The 17,873-nt window shown below is 54.8% G+C and overlaps 1 protein-coding gene across 1 annotated transcript; it reads right to left on the reverse strand.

Moving 5' to 3' along the window:
• Positions 1-2,042: 2,042 nt before the first annotated feature.
• Nlrp12 (NLR family pyrin domain containing 12) lies at positions 2,043-16,917 on the reverse strand. The gene is made up of 10 exons (XM_042683354.1): positions 16,632-16,917; positions 15,449-15,526; positions 12,410-14,102; positions 10,186-10,353; positions 8,455-8,625; positions 7,818-7,988; positions 6,645-6,815; positions 4,668-4,838; positions 3,420-3,590; positions 2,043-2,137 (listed from the first exon to the last, which is right to left on the reverse strand). The coding sequence occupies exons 1-10, from the start codon at positions 16,915-16,917 to the stop codon at positions 2,050-2,052; spliced, it is 3,168 nt and encodes a 1,055-aa protein (XP_042539288.1). The 3' UTR covers positions 2,043-2,049.
• Positions 16,918-17,873: the final 956 nt, after the last annotated feature.

The following is a 17,873-nucleotide window of genomic DNA, read 5'->3' on the forward strand; positions in this document are numbered from 1 at the left end:
TCTCCCTTTCCTGCCTCTGCTTGGTTTTTCCTGGTCGATCGGTGGTCTCCTTCCCTTTACCCCCAAATCTCTCGCCTCTGTCTTTCCATTCCCCACTGGCCAGAACTCTTACCCACTGGTCCTCCTGCCTCTGCTTCCGACCTTGGGCCTTAGGAGTTCTCCACGTGGCTGAAGTCCCTGGGCCTTGCATCTTGACAATGTCTTTATCTTCCAGGTAGAAGATCGGAGTTGGCGTCCTCCACCCTCCTGTGGACTCCCGACCTGTGGCACTCAAACTGTGGGGGCACTTTTTTCTCTCTGGTAATAAAAAAAAGTGCCGCTACTTTTTGAGTGCCACCGATCTGGGCAAGTACGACGCGACCACGTGCACGGCGTCTGGTTAGAATCTGGACGGGGCCGACAATCTGGTAACTTGGGCCCCCCTTGTGGACGGGATCCCCCGCCCTGCCATTGCCCCTTGGGACACTCAAATGTGGCAGCGCTCTTCTGTAATCCAGGTAGAAAGTGCTACGACATTTGAGGGTCGCTGGTGGGTTCTGAGCTGCATGCAGGAAAAAGGTGGTCCGAGCCGGCCACGCGGGGCCCTGCGGGCTCGGGGTTGGGTGCGGTCACAGCTTGGGATGCCTTGGTCTGAATGAGCTTCAGGCTGCCGTCCTGTGGGCTGCATTTGGGGTATAACAGGCGCCCGCTGCATGCCGTTCCTTGGTTCCTGGCCCTTGGTGGGTGGGGGCTGTCTTAACGTGGTTATTGGATTTCCGGGCACTTTGGACAAACCTGTGGCAAGCCCAACTGGTGGTTGCTCAAAATGAAGGCACTTGTCTGAGTCTGCGTGGAAAGTGCTTCCATTTTGTGTGTCACCGGCTGTGGAAGGCGGCAGCAAGGCGGAAGATCCCTCTCCACCCTCCCTCAGCCTCCCCTCTCCAGCCCTAGTTTCGTTGAAGGCTTAATTCATGTCCCATTCACACACCCCCACCCCACTCAAGAGCCTCCCGTTTTTGTGCCCTGGTCTTAAATAAAGCTTTGAAAAGATTTTTATTTGGTTGTCTTTGCTTTCCTACTCTGCCTGACAAGCAATGTGCGGGATGCCTCATCAGCGTCCCTGGTGGTGTTCTATCGGTAGATGGGTAAACCCTGGCTAGCAATAAAGCCAGTTTAGGCCTTGTATAGATGGATAAACCCTGGCTAGCAATAAAGCCAGTTTAGGCCTTGTATAGATGGATAAACCCTGGCTAGTAATAAAGCCAGTTTAGGCCTTGTATAGATGGGTAAGCCCTGGCTAGCAATAAAGCCAGTTTAGGCCTTGTATAGATGGGTAAGCCCTGGCTAGCAATAAAGCCAGTTTAGGCCTTGTTTGGCCCTTGTAAGTGGTTCTTTGCTCTTTGCAGGGGTGGAAAGCACCCTGATCTCTAGGAATGGCGGCCTAAGGGCAGTCAGCTGCTCGAGTCAGGGGCTCTTGAGTTCTTAGAACTCTGCCCTTAGGGCGTGAGGCACGTGCCTCGAGTTCAAGGCTCATTGTCCACGTGGCGTTCCTGCACCGGCTGAATGGTCCCTCCGTGCACTAGCATTCCAGCTCTGCCCTCTAGATGGCAGTGGTCTGTTCTCAGTCACTCTCGCCCCCCAATCTGCCATCCGGCCTCGCTGGCGCCGTGGGCTCAGAACTAATCCTTGCTATCCTGGCTGAGGTCTAGGGTTCCTGGTTCACAGCCCAGGCAGACATATCCGGGGACACCGATTAGCCACTCATAAACCAGAAGTCCCAGGCTCCCAGGCCCCCAGTTCTAACCCCAGAACCGGCAGAAATAAAACCTGCCTCTGATCCCAAGCTGTGTTGGCAGAACATCAAACTTTAGCTTGAGGAAGGTTTATTCTGGCTGAACATAGATAACAGCCTGGGAGCTGGGTCTCTGGCTTAGCTGGACAGCAAGTGATCTCTTGGCGAAGGGGCCCCCTGGGCAGCCTCAGGGTTCCGTCCCCAGCCCTGTAAGCATGGTTGCAAAGGGTGAAGCGCGCCCTCCTCCCCTCCCCACCACCTCTGCCCCAGGAAAGCCTTCAGCAGCCGAGGTCCAGGTGAGGTTTAGCTCTTTGAAGAGCTGCCAGCCTCCTGTGTGTGGATTTGTTCAGCTGCATCCCAAACAACCTAAGGACACAAAGAAGGTTGGGTCACAACTTCCCTGGTGCTACTCATCTGTGGCATGCCCAGTGCTGGGGCTCACCCCTGTAATCCCTCCTACTCAACGGAGCAAGAGCCCAGAGTCACAGTTCAAACCCAGCCTGAGCAGAGAAGGCCGCGTTACGTTAATCTCATGAACCACTCAAAAGCCCAACGTGGAGCTGTATGGTTTAAGAGGTAGGGCACCATCTTTGAGTGAAAACAGTCAATTGATAAGAGTCTTTGAGAGACTGCCAAAACCTAAGATGATCCCCTGTTTTCATCCAACCTCCTTGGAAAGTAATCCCAACTTTTTGAAGTGCCTCAGTGAACTTAGAACACCTCCTTCTCTCTTTGGAGAAGATGACAGGGGCTTAGGAGTGGAGCCACTTAGAAATGTCACCGAGTTGGTAAGAGATAAGACTTGGAGCTCCAGCTGAGAAGTTCCAGATTCTCAGCTACAATTGCCCCCATTTGAGAGATTAGGGAGTAAAGCAGGGTGTGTCGCACATGCCTGTAATTCCAGCCCGAGGAACTGGCTGGATCCAGGTCTGCTGATCCTGGGCCGGGAGACTTCCCCCACCTGGAAAAACTGCAAGCCCTGGGGACAAGATGGCTGAGTCTGCGTTCTGCATTCTGCAGTTACGTGCATGCAAAGATGACGTGTGTGTGTGTGTGTGTGTGTGTGTGTGTGTGTGTGTGTGTGTGTACACGTGCGCAACTCCTGGGCTAGAACTCAGGGCCTGGGTGTTGTCCCTGAGCTATTTCCCCTGGTACTGGCACATTACCTCATGAGCCATGGCTCCACTGCTACTTTTTGGTGGTTCATTGGAGTCTCAAGGATTTCCCTGCCCAACACTTCTCAGATCCCAGCCTCCTGAGTGGCTGAGCTTACAGGTGTGAGCACCAGCACTCGGCGAATGGAATGGGTAGGTTTTCTTTTTTTTTTTTTTTTTAAAGAAACTTTTTTTTTTTTTTTCCAGTTGTGAGGCCTGAACTCTGGGCCTGGGCACTGTCCCTCAGCCCTTCAGCTCAAGGCTAGTGCTCTACCACTTGAGCCACAGCGCCACTTCTGGCTTTTTTCTTATGTGGTGCTGAGGAATCGAACCCAGGGCCTCAAGCATGCAAGGCAAGCGCTCTACCACTGAGCCACCTTCCCAGCCCCAATGGGTAGGTTTTCTAAGTAACTTGGCCAGCTACCACCCAGGGGAGGGGGGCGCAAAGCAAAGCGGGGCGGGGGAGGGAAAGCAAAGCGGGGACCACCTCTCACCAGAGCACGCGCAGCCGGCAGCCAGGCAGCGCCAGCCTCTGGCACAGCAGCTGCACGCCCGCATCGCCCAGGGCGTTGTGGGTGAGGTAGAGCTCGCTCAGGGTCTGGCTGGTGGCCAGGCTGGAGGAGAGGTGTTCACAGGCCTGGGCAGTGAGGCCACAGCTGTCCAGCCTGCAAAGAGCCGGGCACGTGAGGCCAGAGGAGAGAGGAGCAAGTGTGTGTGTGTGTGTGTGTGTGTGTGTGTGTGTGTCTGTCTGTCTGTCTGTCTGTGCACACGTGCACTGGTCCTGGGGCTTAAGCTCAGCTGTCCCTGAACTTTTTCACTGGTGGTTGGTGCTCTACCACTTGAGCCAGGCACAGCTCTGCTTTTGGCTTCTGGGTGATTGCCTGGATGTTAAGAGTCCGCTGGATTTGTCTGCCTGGCTGGCCTCCAACATTGATCCTCATTCCAGCCTTCCACGGAGCAGGGATTACAAGTGTGGTGGCTGGCACCGGTTTAGAGGTGGTTTTCACAGGAGAATGAAGAGGAAGCTGTTGAGAGCCAGCCAGGGGAAGGGGTCTGATCACAGAAGGCATTCAACATATTCACCAGGGGAGAGGCAGGTTTGCGGGCCTGGGACTCCAACTCAGGGCCTTGGCACCAGCCCTTAGCTTCTTCACGCAGGGCTGGAGCTCTACCACTTGAGCCACAGCAACTTCTGGATTTGTTTTTGTTTTTGTTTCTTTTGCTCAATTGGAGATGAAAAAAGAAAGCAAAGCTGGACACCAGTGCCTCACGCCTGTAATCCTAGCTACTCAGGAGACTGAGAGCTGAGGATGGAGACTCTTTTTTTTTTTTTTTGGGTCCGGTTGTGGGGCCTGAACTCTGGGCCTCAGCTCTTCAGCTCAAGGCTAGCACTCTACCACTTGAGCCACGGTCCCACTTCCGGCTTTTTTCTTTTTGCTTATATGGTGCTGAAAAATGGAACCCAGGGCCTCATGCATGCAATGCAAGCGCTCTACCGCTGAGCCACCTTCCCAGCCTCAGGATGGAGACTCTTATCTCCAATGAACCACCAAAAAAAAACCCACACAGAAGTGGCGCTGTGGTTCAAGCGGTAGAACACTCGCTTTGAACTGAAGAGCTGAGGGACAGTGCTCAGGCCCTGAGTTCAAGTCCCACAACAAACAAAAACAAAGAGAAAGCAAAGGACGAGGAAGTGGTGTTCCCATGCCCGCCCTCCCCCAGTTCCCCATCCCCACACTCACCACAGCTTCTGCAGCCTGCACGTGGGGTGCTGCAGCCCCTCCCCCAGCTGCTGTACCCCTGCGTCCCCCACATCATTGAAGCTCAGGTCCAGGTCCCGAAGGCTGCTGTTGAGCTGCAGTGCGTGTGACAGCGCCCCGCAGGCGGCCGGGCCCAGCCTGCAGATGCCCAGCCTAGAGAAGGGAACGGGGTTGGGGTGAGGGGGACAGGGCTGGGCCTGGGCATGGCGGTCTGGAACAACACCCCCCCCAACACACACACACCTCCCCGGAATAGAGGAAAGAGAGGCAGGGAGGGGGTTTACCAGGAGGAAAGCAAGGATGTGGAGAAAACAAGCCCTGGGTAGAAATGCATATCTGGTGTCTATGGAACGTACTAGAACATTCTGGTTGCCTGGAGTTGCTGTAGCAAGTGTGTCAGGCTGTGGCTGGTGGGCAGGGGATTCAGTGTGTGTGTGTGTGTGTGTGTGTGTGTGTGTGTGTGTGTGTGTGCCAGTCATGGGACTTGAACTCAGGGTCTGGGTACTGTCCCTAAACTTCTTTTGCTCAACACTGGCGCTCTACCACTTGAGCCATAGTTCCACTTCTGGGTTTTTCTGAGTAATTTATTGGTGATAAAAGTTTCAAGGAGGGCTGGGAAGGTGGCTCAGTGGTAGAGCGCTTGCCTTGTATGCCTGAGGCCCTGGGTTCGATTCCTCAGCACCACATAAGCAAAAAGAAAAAAGCCGGAAGTGTCGCTGTGGCTCAAGTGGTAGAGCACTAGCCTTGAGCAGAAGAGCTGAGGGACAGCGCCCACGCCCAGAGTTCAGGCCCCATGACCGGACCCAAAAAAAAAAAGTTTCAAGGACTTGCCTACCTACTCAGGAGGCTGAGATCTGAAGATCGCGGTTCAAAGCCAGCTTGGGCAGGAATGTTCTTGAGACTCTTATCTTCAATGAACTACCAGAAAACCAAAAGTGGCACTGTGGCTCAAGTGGTAGAGCACTGGCCTTGAGCTGAAGAGCTCATGGAGGGAGGGGGCACCCTTGAGGGGGGGGAACCCAGGCCCAGAGTTCAAGCTCCATAACTGACAAAAAAGAAAGAAAGAAAGAAAGAGAGAGAGAGAGAGAGAGAGGGAGGGAGGGGAGGGAAGGGAAGGGAAGGGAAGGGAAGGGAAGGGAAGGGAAGGGAAGGGAAGGGAAGGGAAGAGAAGGGAAGGGAAGGGAAGGGAAGGGAAGGGGAAAGAAAAGAAAAGCATTAGGCCACTAGAGGAAGTAGGCAGTGGGGAAAAATATTAGGCCACTGAGAAAAACAGGGAAAGCCCACTTCCCCATCAAAAACACAATCTGAGTCAACCATTCTTGGAGTGCACGGGCCTAAAACCCTTCAAACGGGCAAAACAAGCTGTGTGCCACAAGTCCTTGCTCACCACAAGTTCTGCTTTTACCCCCCCTATAAAAGCTTGGCTGCAACCAAACTCAGCGCAACCTCTCTGATCCCAACCAGGGAGTTTGCCAGGGAGCATACCCCCAATAAACTTTCCAGTCAATCTTTTTATTCCTCTCTGCGTGGTACTTTTCTCACCCAAAACCTTACAAAAAGTCCCTGTGAGACTCTTAACTCAATTAACCACTCAAAACCCAGAAGTGGTGCTGTGGTAGAGCATTAGTCTTAAGCACAAGGAAGCTCGGGGACAGTGCCCAGGCCCTGAGTTCAAGCCCTACAACTGATCAAAAAAGAAAACATCTCACAGACTTTCCTGCTGGCTTTGGATGGCAAGCCTCAGATCTCAGCTTCCTGAGCGGCTGGGATTACAGGTGTGAGCCACGGGCGCCTGGCCATTTTTGGTTTGATTTGAGAGGGTGTGTAGGTGGCTCCCATTGGGTTTGAACTCAGGATTCTCTTGGTATAGTAGAGACAACACAGCAGAAGGGCTCCCGGAAGGAGGAGGGTATGGCTAGGGCTTGGGGGGTGCAGACAGCATGGGACGAGCCCCCTCACCGGAGTGTCTGCAGCTTGCAGGCAGGGTGCGCCAGGCCCTCAGAGAGCAGCCTTGGGCCCTGGTCGCCCAGGTCGTTGAGGCTCAGGTCGAGCTCCATCAGCGCAGCACCGGCACCGAGGGCCGCAGCCAGGTGAACGCAGGCAGCAGCTGTGAGGTGGCAGATCTTCAACCTGCGCAAGGGGAACATGAATGGCGCTCACAGCCGGATGGGTGAGCCCGGCATGGCAGCTCACGCCCATCATCCCAGACACTCAGGAGGCGGAGATCGGAGGATCTCGGTTCAAAGCCAGCCCGGGCAGGAAAGTTCATGAGACTCTTTTTTATTTTTTTTTGGGGGGGGGGGGGGGGGAGGTCCGGCATGGGATCTGAACTCTGGGCCTGGGCGCTGTCCCTCAGCTCTTTAGCTCAAGGCTAGCGCTCTACCACTTGAGCCACAGTGCCACTTCCAGCTTTTTTCTGCTTATGTGGTGCTGAGGAATCGAACCCAGGGCCTCATGCATGTGAGGCAAGCACTCTACCACTGAGCCACCTTCCCAGCCCCAAGTTCGTGAGACTCTTATCTCCAATTAACCACTCAGAAAACCAGAAGTGGCGCTGTGGCTCAAGTGGTAGAGCATCAGACTTGAGCACAAAAGCTCAGGGAGGGCTGGGAAGTTGGCTCAATGGTAGAATGCTTGCCTCGCATGCATGAGACCCTGGGTTCAATTCCTCAGTGCCACGTATAAAAAAAAAGATGGAAGCCGGGCACTGGTGGCTCATGTCTGTCATCCTAGCTACTCAGGAGGCTGAGATCTGAGGATTGCGGTTCAAAGCCAGCCCGGGCAGGAAAGTCCATGAGACTCTTATCTCCAATAAACCACCAGAAAACCAGAAGTGGTGCTGTGACTCAGTGGTAGAGCACTCGCCTTGAGCTGAAGAGCTGAGGGACAGCGCCCAGACCCTGAGTTCAAGCCCCAGAACTGGCAAAAAACAAACAAACAAACAAAAAAGCTCAGGACAGCTCCAGGACCAGTACAATAATATTAATAAATATAATAATAATAATAAGCTATTCGAGACTCCCTGACTGATTAGCCAGCAAAAAGCAAAGCAGAAAGGATGACTCAGACAGCGGAGCACCAGCCACACGAGCTTTGCAGGGGTGTGTGCCTTGAGCTCTCAGGAGATCTCACCACAGCGTCTGCAGTGGGCAGCCAGGGTGCTTCAGGCCCTCGCAGAGCCGCTCCAGGCCTACGTCCTGCAGCAGGTTCCCAGTCAGGTCCAGCTCCAGCAGGTGCCGGCTGGCGCTGAGCACCACAGCCAACTCCCTGCCAGCCTCGGCGTCCAGCAGACACTTCCTGAGCCTGGGAGGACAGGGGTGAGGAGGTACTGTGTGGCCCCTCTGCAGTGGCTGCTCGGCCCCCCCCCCCACACTCACTGGTAGCTGGGATGGGGGTGGCGCTGGGGGGGAGGGTTTCTGTCTCCTCAAAGGGACCCACATTCAAGCTGGGCATGGTGGCTCACGCCTGTCATCCCAGCTACTCAGGAGGCTGAGATCTGAGGATCCAGGTTCAAAGCTAGCTGGCCAGGCAAATGCTCCAGACTCTTGCCTCCCTCCAATGAACCACCAAAAAAGCTGCAAGTGGAGCTGTGACTCAAGTTGTAGAGCACCACCACTCTTGAGGGGAAAAGCCCAGGATCAGCACCCAGGCTGTGAGTTCAAGCCCCAGGACTGGCACTAAAAAACACACACAAATGGGGGAGGGGGTTGGGGGAAAGGGGAAGAATGCAAAGCACGGGCTTGCAGGGGTGCGGGTGGGGTGCACGCACTGGAGCATCTGCAGCCGGCAGCGGGGGTGCCGGAGCCCACGGCCAAGCAGCGCCAGGCCCTCAGAGCCCAGCCGGTTCCCGCTCAGGTCCAGGCGCAGCAGGTGCTGGTTGGAGGTCAGGGCAGCAGCCAGGTACCTGCAGGCAGCACCCGGGACGTGGCACCTCTTCAGCCTGCGGGCGGCGAGGGAGGAGGAAGAAGAACCAATCCTGTCTACTGTGGCAGTTTGGTGAGTTCTCTTTTTTTTGGTGGTGGTGGTGGTTGTTGTTAGTCCTGGGGCTTGAACTCTGGGCCTGGGCGCTGTCTCTGAGCTATTGCTCAAGGCCAGCGCTCTACCACTTGAGCCACAGAGCCACTTCCTGTTTTCTGGTGGTTTATTGGAGATGAGAGTCTCACTGACTTTCTTGCCCAGGATGGCTTTGAACTGTGATCCGTAGATCTCAGCCTCCTGAGTAGCTAGGATGACAGGCATAAGGCTTTTTTTTTTTTGGTCGGTCATGGGGCTTGAACTCCGGGTCTGGGCGCTGTCCCTCAGCTCTTTAGCTCAAGGCAAGCGCTCTACCACTTGAGCTACAGCACCACTTCTGGTTTTCTGGTGGTTTATTGGAGATAGGAGTCTCATGGTCTCTCCTGCCCCGGTTGGCTTTGAACCGCGATCCTCAGATCTCAGCCTCCTGAGTAGCTAGGATTACAGGCATGAGCCACCAGCGCCGGGCGGTGTTTTTTTTTTTTTTTAATCTTTTCTCTCCTTTATTTTTTTTTTTAAGATGACCTGTATTTTTCTTTATTGAAAATTAAAAAGCCAGGCATTGGGGGCTTTACGCCTGTCATCCTAGCTACTCAGGAGGCTGAGATCTGAGGATCATGGTTCAAAGCCAGCCAGGGCAAGAAAGTCTGTGAGACTCATCTCCAATGAACCACCAGAAAACCAGAGGTGGTGCTGTGGCTCAAGTGGTAGAGCACTCACCTTGAGCTGAAGAGCTGAGGGACAGCACCCAGGCCCAGAGTTCAAGCCCCATAACCGATGACAACAACAACAGAGTCTCACAGACTTTCCTACCCAGGCTAGCTTCCAACTGCTGTCTTCAGATGTGACAGGTAGGAGCCACCGGCACCTGGCACTGTGGTCTGAAATGTGTGCCCCCCCAAAGCCACACAGGGAGCCCAAGCCCAGGGGAGGAGGCAGAGGCGGTGCCATGGGTCAGGTGAGAGCCAGGCCTCCCTCTGGACTCCAGGTCTCAGACTGATGAGAAAGTCAGCCCTGCTGTTAAGATCCACAGTCCCACAAGGAAGCTGTGACTGAAGCTGGTAGAAACCGGGGAACAGGGGAGGGGGTGAGGAGGCAGTAAGGTACAAGCCTGTAGTCTCAGCCGGGGAGAGGCCTGTCATCCTGCTCCCAGGAGGCTGAAATTTGAGGATCATGGCTCAAAGCCAGCCTGGGCAGAAAAGTCCAAGAGACTTTCATCTCCACCTAACTAGCCAGAGGTAGAACTGTGCTCAAGTGGTAGAGCAACAGCCCTGAGCAAAAAAAGCTCAGGGACAGCACCCAGGCCCTGAGTTCAAGCCCCAAGACTGACAAAAAACAAAAACAAAAGGAAGGAAAGGAGTAAAAGGAAGGAAGGGAGAGAGGGAAGATGGGAGGAAGGAAGGGTGGTGGAAGGGAATGAGCGGGGAGGGAAGAAGGGAGGGAGGGAAAGAAGGCTGGGAGGGAGGGCAGGCCAGTTGGGCCTCACCTGAGGTTCTGGAGCCTGCAGCTGGGGTGTGTGAGGCCCTGGCACAGTAGCCGCACCCCACGTGTCCCCAGGGCACTGCGGCACAGCGCCAGCTCCACCAGGCCAGGGTTGCCCAGAGCAGCAGCCAGGTGCTCGCTGTAGGCGCCGGGCAGCAGGTTCCTCTCGGGTCTGCATGAAGGACACAGGCTGACAGTTAGTTCTACAAGCACTTCTCAGTTGTGTGTGTGTGTGTGTGTGTGTGTGTGAGTGCGTATGCATGTGTGCTCACACAGTCCTGGGGCTTGAGCTGAGGGCCTGCCACTTGAGTCATAGCTCTACTTCTAGCTTTTTGCTAGTATGAAGAAAAAAGTCACACAGACTTGGGCTGGGAAGGTGGCTCAGTGATAGAGTACTCGCCTAGTATGCATGAAGCCCTGGATTCAATTCCTTAGCACCACATACACAGAAAAGACAAACAAACAGAAAACAGAAGTGGCGCTGTGGCTCAAGTGGTAGAGCACTAGACTTGAACAGAAAAGGCTCAGGGACAACGCCCAGGCCAGGCCCTGAATTCAAGCCCCAGGACCCACAAAAAAAAAAAAAAGTCACACTGACTTTTCTACCCAGGCTGGCTTTGAACCATGTTCCTCAGATCTCCACCTTCTGAGTGGCTGGGATTACAGGCATGAGCCACCAGCACCTGGCCTAGAATTGATTTTGAGACCATCTCTTGCTAGACCTCAAACTCTCCAATCCTCCTCCTCAGCTTCCCTGGATGGGGTTAAAGCCTTCTTTGCCATGCCTGGCTGGCATCTTGGATTGCCCACAGGACCGAATGGCAAAGTTCCCAGAGTAGGAAGAGGGGATGCAGATCTACAGATCGGGCATCGGAGGTGGATTTCACCTCCTGGACACACTCGAGTTGATTAACCCCAACACTGAAGCAACCACACAAAAGATGATGAAGATTGGGGTTCCACGGGTATAGCACAGACACACAACCCCCACCCCTCCCCGCTCTCCCCAGGCAGGGACCCGAAGAAACAAACAGGAAGTAGCGTGGGAAACTCGCTTGTAAAATGCCTGGGAAGAAGAAGGAAATTTCAGGTTCAGACTTGGCTCCCACGGCTGAGGATTTCTTCTCTCACCAAAATCATTTTTTTTTTTAAGTCAGGAATTTGGAACATTTAGGGTCCCAAACTTTCAGATAAGGACTGAGATGATAAGGGGTTCTGGGCCTGTGATGTAGAGCAGCAGAGCTCTCTATCTGGGCTTTTCTTATCAGAGAGCAATCGAATGAGTGTAATTAAAATTCTCTGGGAAAGCCGGGCTGAGTGTAAAACTTCTCTGCCACTTTTGTATGTGTGTGTGTGTGTGTGTGTGTGTGTGTGCGCGCGCGCGCGCGCGCGCGATAGCCACCATGGCCTGGCACTGTCCCATAATATATGCATATATATGTATATATTATATATATTTCTTTTTTTGGGGGGTCCAGTCGTGGGGCCTGAACTCTGGGCCTGGGCGCTGTCCCTCAGCTCTTCATCTCAAGGCGAGTGCTCTACCACAGCCCACTTCCAGTTTTTTTCTTTTTGCTTATGTGGTGCTGAGGAATCGAACTCAAGGCCTCATGCATGCAAAGCAAGCACTCTACCACTGAGCCACCTTTCCAGCCATGTATATGTATATATATATGTATATGTATATGTATATATAAATTTGTTGCTCAAGGTGAACACTCTACCCCTTGAGTCATGGCGCTGAACTTTTTGGTAGTTACTTGGAGATATAAGAGTCACGTGGGCTTTCCTGCCTGGGCTGGTTTTGAACCTCAATTCTCAGGTCGCAGTCTCCCGAGTAGCTGGGGTTACAGCCAGGAGCAGCAGCAGTAACATGCACTTGTCCCTTCTTCCCACTAGATGGCACTCATGTCATCCCGTTGAGCACCTGCCCAGCCAGCACCAAGCCTGGGCTTGAAGTCGATGCGGGTGGCTCATGCCTCTAATCCTAGCTACTCAGGAGGCTAAGATCTGATGATCACGGTTCAAAGCCAACCAGGGAAGGAAAGTCCACGAGACTCTTATCTCCAATGAGCCACCAAAAGCTGGAAGTGGTGCTGTGGCTCAAGTGGTAGAATGTCAGCCTTGAGCATAAAGCTCAGGGACAATGCCCAGGCCCTGAGTTCAAGACCCAGACCCAAGCCCTGGTTAACACTAGGGGCTCAGAGGGCTGACCCTGGGGTTCTTACGGCTGCGTGGACGGTATGGGGCCTCCTGCAGGCCCGGTCCTGAGGTCCTGGTCCCCAGCCTCAGTGCCGTAGGTGGAGGCCGCACCCTGCAGGTGCAGCACCTCGGCGTTCTCGCAGTGCCTGGCGCAGAAAGAGCAGACCACGTGCTCCATGGCGGTGGCCACATGGCTGACGTGGAGCACCTGGACATGGTGCAGGGCCCGGCGGACGAAGGCCTCCTCCTGGATCTCGTACAGACAGCTCAGCAGCTCCAGGGCGCCGTGCTGCAGCCTGGGGCCCTGGCTGCGGGCCTGGCTCACCAGCCACTCCAGTACCTGGGCCTTGACATGCGGTGACGTCTTCCAGCCCAGGTGCCTCTCCAGAAAGTTCCTCAGCTCCTCATTGAGGAGCCCAAAGAGGAAGCGGACGGTGACAGCCCAGAAGCTCCGCTCTGAGAAGCCGTATTCAGCCAGCAGCTGCGTCACTGCGCGCTCGGGGCCCGCCCCGTCGAGGATGTAGAACAGGGCCCCAAAAAACTCCTGGAAGCTCAGGTGGGTGAAGCTGTAGAACTTCTCGCGGCCGATGTCTTTCTGGAAGATGTGCGTGTTGAGGAAGGCGGAGACATCGGCACCCTCCAGGCCGTGGGGCAGGAGCTCTTCCTCCAGGAACAGAACCTTCCGGTTCCACAGGCCATGGGCAGCCAGGGAGCAGAGCCCTGGGTGGCTGCGGGGGCCCTGGTGCGTGGGGGTCCCCGGCACCAGGCTGAGGAGGTAGAGCAAGTAGACGGCCGTGGTGGTCCGCGACGTCTGTCTCAGGAGCCCTCCGGCCTCCAGCTGCTGCCGCAGGCAGGTGCACACCACCCAGCACACGAGTGGCACAAAGCATGCGGCGAAGAGCGGCTCGTTGTCCCGCACCAGGCCAAAGGCCTGCTGCGCCTGCCGGGCATCGGGGAAGAATCTGGAAAAGTACTCCTCCCGCTGGGCCTCAGAGAAGCCCAGGATCTCCACGTGCCGGGGGTGTTCCAGCAGAGGCTGCAGGGTCTCCAGGGCTGAGGGCCGCGTGGTGATCAGCAAGGAAACTTCTGGAAGCAGCTTCTTCTGGATCAGGCTGTGTAAGAGGAGTCTCGGGGGTCGCTTCTCCTCCCAGCCAGAGCACCAGGGGCCCCCAGGGTCATGGGCAGAAGGCTTCAGCTCGTCAAAGCCATCGAGGATGAAAAGCAGGGCGTGGGGAGCCCTGAGGAGCTCCTGGAGGGGCGCAATGGGCTCAGGCCAGCAGTCAGAGATGAGGTCCCGTGCACTGTAGTGGACATCACCACAGTTCATCTCCCGGCAGTTGATGTAGAAGATGTAGGCGAACCTGTCCCGGAAGAGATCCCCGGCCGCCCAGTCAAGCATGAGCTTGTGGACCAGCATGGACTTGCCGATGCCCGCCGCGCCCTGCAGGACCACGGTGCGGGGTGGCTCGGGCCTCTCTTCATCCGGCTCGAATAGGGTCTCCATCTGGATGGGGCTGGCCTGGAGGCTTGTGGACCCCGGGGGTCCCCAGCTGGTATCCAGAAGCTTCTGCCGGGTCCGCGTGGGGTTCGAGTGTTCCTTCACCACCAGCAGCCGAGTGTAGCGGTGGCTCAGGTGCACGCACTCCCCGAGACGCGCGTTGCGGTCCTCCATCAGCCCAAACCTCCTGCGCACGTGCTCCCGGTAGTACTCCCCGGGCCCTGCCGATGCACCACAAACATTAGTGAGCATGGGCCTGGGAAGGTGGCTCAGTGGTAGAGTGTTTGCCTGCATGCATGAGGCCCTGAGTTCGATTCCTCAGCACCACATAAGCAAAAAGAAAAAAGCCGGAAGTGGCGCTGTGGCTCAAGTGGTAGACGCTAGCCTTGAGCTGAAGAGCTGAGGGACAGTGCCCAGGCCCAGAGTTCAGGCCCCACAACCGGACCCTCCCCCCCCCCCAAAAAAAAAAACATTAGTGAGCATAAGCCATGGTCGGCGCCACCAGGACTGTGTGATCAGGGCAGTCTGAGAACCCTGAAGGGGAGTGGCTCTCCAGGGCCCTCAGAAGAAAGCCTTCTCCTCTAATCCTCTTTATTTAGATCTTTTTTTGCCAGTACTAGGGATAAATGCATGCATGTGTGTGTGTGTGTGTGTGTGTGTGTGTATGCACAGGCACATACACATGCCAATATGCATGCTCCAATACTGGGACTTGAACTCAAGACCTCACTCTTTTGCTCTTTGCATTGGTATGGCTTGAACTCAGGGCCTGGGCGCCGTCCCTGGGCCTCTTTGTGCTCAAGGCAAACGCTCTACCACTTGAGCCACAGCTCCACTTCCGGCTTTTTTGACTAGTTTTTTTTTTTTTTTTTGGGTCCGGTTGTGGGTCCTGAACTCTGGGCCTGAGCGCTGTCCCTCAGCTCTTCAGCTCAAGGCTAGTGCCCTACCACTTGAGTCACAGCGCCACTTCCGGCTTTTTTCTTTTTGCTTATGTGGTGCTGAGGAATTGAACCCAGGGCCTCAGGCATGCAAGGCAAGCGCTCTACCACTGAGCCAACTTCCCAGCCCCTTGACTAGTTTATTGGAGATAAGAGTCTTCATGGGGACTTTTCAGCCCAGACTAGGTGCAAATTGCCATCCTCAGATCTTAGCCTTCTGAGTAGCTAGAGTTACAGACATGAGCCACCAATGCCCGGCTTGCTTAGCTTTTTTTTTTTTCTCAAGACTAGCATTCTACCACTTGAACCACAACTCCACTTCTGGCTTTTTTGGTGGTTCCTTTGAGATCAGAGGCTCACAGACTTTCCTTCCCAGGTTCAAATTGAACCCTGATCCTCAGACCTCAGCCTCCCGAGTAGATAGGATGACAGGCGTGAGCCACCAGCGCCTGGCCTTTTCATTCATTTGTTAAGTGTTTAAGTGTATATGCACCAGCTGCACAAGGAGTCCTCGCCATGATCATTCACACATGCACGTGCTATGATTTAGTCAGATTAACCTCATCAGTCGCTCTTTTTTGGGGATTCCCACCCTGCATTGTTCCGTGGGCACATGGCTCAGGGCTCACCTTTCCTTGGAGGGCCAGGACAGGTTTCCGGAAAGAACGCCGACTGACTCCCCAGCAGGCCTGGTCCAAGTGGAGTAACTGGAAGAGAAATTGGACACTCAGCAGGCAGCCTCTGGAGAGCCGTCAGCCATATTAGCCAGGGCAGGAGGGCGAGAACACCGTCCCACCGCCTGCCCGCCACCACCCCAAGGTCTGGGCTTTGATTTGCAGTTCTCAGCTTCCAGGATAGCTGGGGCTCCAGGCATGAGCCACCGGTACCCACCCGGCGCTCTCTGGCCTGCTTGAAGTGAAAGGAATGAGTACTGGCTCAGAAGCACTGGGCCACGCCAGCCTCCGCTGCCTGCCCGGCATGGGGAGTGGTTTAGTGGGTGTCAGGCTTCTGCCAAGAGGAGAAAAGTAGGGCCTGAGCCATTTGCAAATCTCTAGAATTGATGAGCATAGGAGTAAGTCATAAAAAGTGTAATTAAGCAGGGCACCAGTGGCTCACACTGGTCATCCTAGCTACTCAGGAGGCTGAGATCTGAGGATCATTATTCAAAGCTAGGCTGGGCAGGGAAGTCTATGAGACTCTCATCTCCAATAAACCACTCAGTAAACTGGAAGTGGTGGGGCGCTTGCCTTGCACGCCTGAGGCCCTTGGTTTGATTCCTCAGCACCACATAGGCAAGAAGAAAAAAGCCGAAAGTGGCGCTGTGGCTCAAGTGGTAGAGCATTAGCCTTGAGCTGAGGGACAGCGCCCAGGCCCAGAGTTCAGGCCCCACGACTGGATCCCCAAAAAAATAAAAGAAAAAAAAAAGAAAACTGGAAGTGGCGCTGTGGCTCAAGTGGTAGAGCGCTCGCTTTGAGCTGAAGAGCTGAGGGACAGAGCCCAGGCCCAGAGTTCAAGCCCCACAACCTAAGCCAGAGAGTGAGGTACTAAGTTTAAGCTCTAGTACCAGTACAAAAAAAGAAAAAGGAAAGAAAATAACCAACTTAAACACAGAGAGCAAAAAAAAAAAAAAAAAGCGAGGCCAGAGGTGTGGCTAAAGTGGTAGAGGGCCTGCCTAGCAATTGGGAGGCCCTGAGTTCAATTCCTACTAGTGCTAGAAAAGAAGAAAAAAAAACAACTTTCCAGGCCAAGGAGATGGAGGAGAAGGGTTTTCAGGGCACCAGAGGGGAACGGTGACACATCCCCCCTCCTTACCCCTAGTGGCATCCTCTCTCTGTCCTCTCTCCCACAGATCCCGCCTGTGGATCCGCTCAAAGGTGCTCAGAGCCAACAGCCAGGCATTCCTGGTCCCCAGGTGGGCCACCAGCAGCTGGGCCATCTCCAGGGGCCCTGCCGCCTCCATCCGCCCCCAGGGGATGGTGGTCTGGCTCCCCTCCTGCCCAGCGCCCAGGTAGAACTTGAACTTCTTCAGTTCGGCAGCCTCCAGCTCCTCCAGGTAGGCAGACAGGCGGCAGAGGTCCTCTCCGGCTCCGATCGGCATGGTGGGAGGTGGGGAGGCTTTGGCCCTGGCTGCAGGCAGGGCAGGTGTGTCCCCCGCCATGGCCAAGGCCCCAAGCAAGCCAGGATTTCTGGGTCTCCGCAGCCTAGTCCCCCCAACCCCTGCCTGTCCCGCCCTCTGATGCCGTTCACGGCGGAAAGGGAAGTGGAGAATTGAGAAATCACCGTTGGAGACCTGCTCCCCGCCACCCACAAATAGCCTCTCTTGTTTGCTTGCTTTTTGCTGTTTTGTTTTTGGGTCCATCTTGGGGTTTTATCAAGGCCTGGGCACTGTCCCTGAGATTTTTTTTTCCCCCTCAAGGCTAGTGCTCTACCATCTGAGCCACAACAGCTCCACTTCTGACTGTTTGGGTGGCTCACTGGAGATAAGAGTCTCAGGGACTTACCTGCCCAGGCTGGGTTTGAACCAAGATCCTCATATCTCAGCGTCCTGAGTGGCTGGGATGACAGACATGAGCCACTGGCCCCTGATGTTTTGGGTGGAGACATTTGTGTTAGATTGGAATCTTTGTGGATTGTGATGATCAAAATAAGAGATTCTTGGGCTGGGAAGGTGGCTCAATGATAGAGTGCTTGCCTTATATGCATGAGGTCCTGGGTTCGATTCCTCAGCAGCACATAAGTAGAAAAAGCTAGAAGTGGCACTGTGGCTCAGAGATAAGAGCACTAGCCTTCAGCTGAAGAGCTGAGGGACAGCGCCCAAGCCCAGAGTTCAGGCCCCACAACTGACAAAAAAAATAAAAATAAGAGGTTCTGGGCTGGGGATGTGGCTCAGTGGTAGAGTGTTTCCCTAGCATGCCCGAAGCCCTGGGTTCGATTCTTTGGTAAAAAGCTGGAAGTGGCGCTGTGGCTCAAGTGGTAGAGTGCTAGATTTGAGCAAAAGTAGCTCAGGGACAGTGCCCAGGCTCAGAGTTCAAGCGTCAGGGCTGGAGAAAGGGA

Source organism: Dipodomys spectabilis, unplaced genomic scaffold (genome assembly GCF_019054845.1).
Source record: "Dipodomys spectabilis isolate Male_0828 unplaced genomic scaffold, ASM1905484v1 ptg000080l, whole genome shotgun sequence".
NCBI classification, from domain to species: Eukaryota; Metazoa; Chordata; class Mammalia; order Rodentia; family Heteromyidae; genus Dipodomys; species Dipodomys spectabilis.

What these genes read in the sequence shown, in the direction of transcription:
- Nlrp12 (XM_042683354.1), bottom strand. Translation starts at nt 16,917, where the DNA reads ATGCCGATCGGAGCCGGAGAGGACCTCTGCCGCCTGTCTGCCTACCTG. An exon ending in TGCAGGCTGCAGAAGCTGTG is followed by an intron (nt 3,591 to 4,667) that starts GTGAGTGTGGGG and finishes GGCTCTTTGCAG; the next exon opens with GCTGGACAGCTGTGGCCTCA. An exon ending in TGCCGGCTGCGCGTGCTCTG is followed by an intron (nt 2,138 to 3,419) that starts GTGAGAGGTGGT and finishes TTGTGTCCTTAG; the next exon opens with GTTGTTTGGGATGCAGCTGA.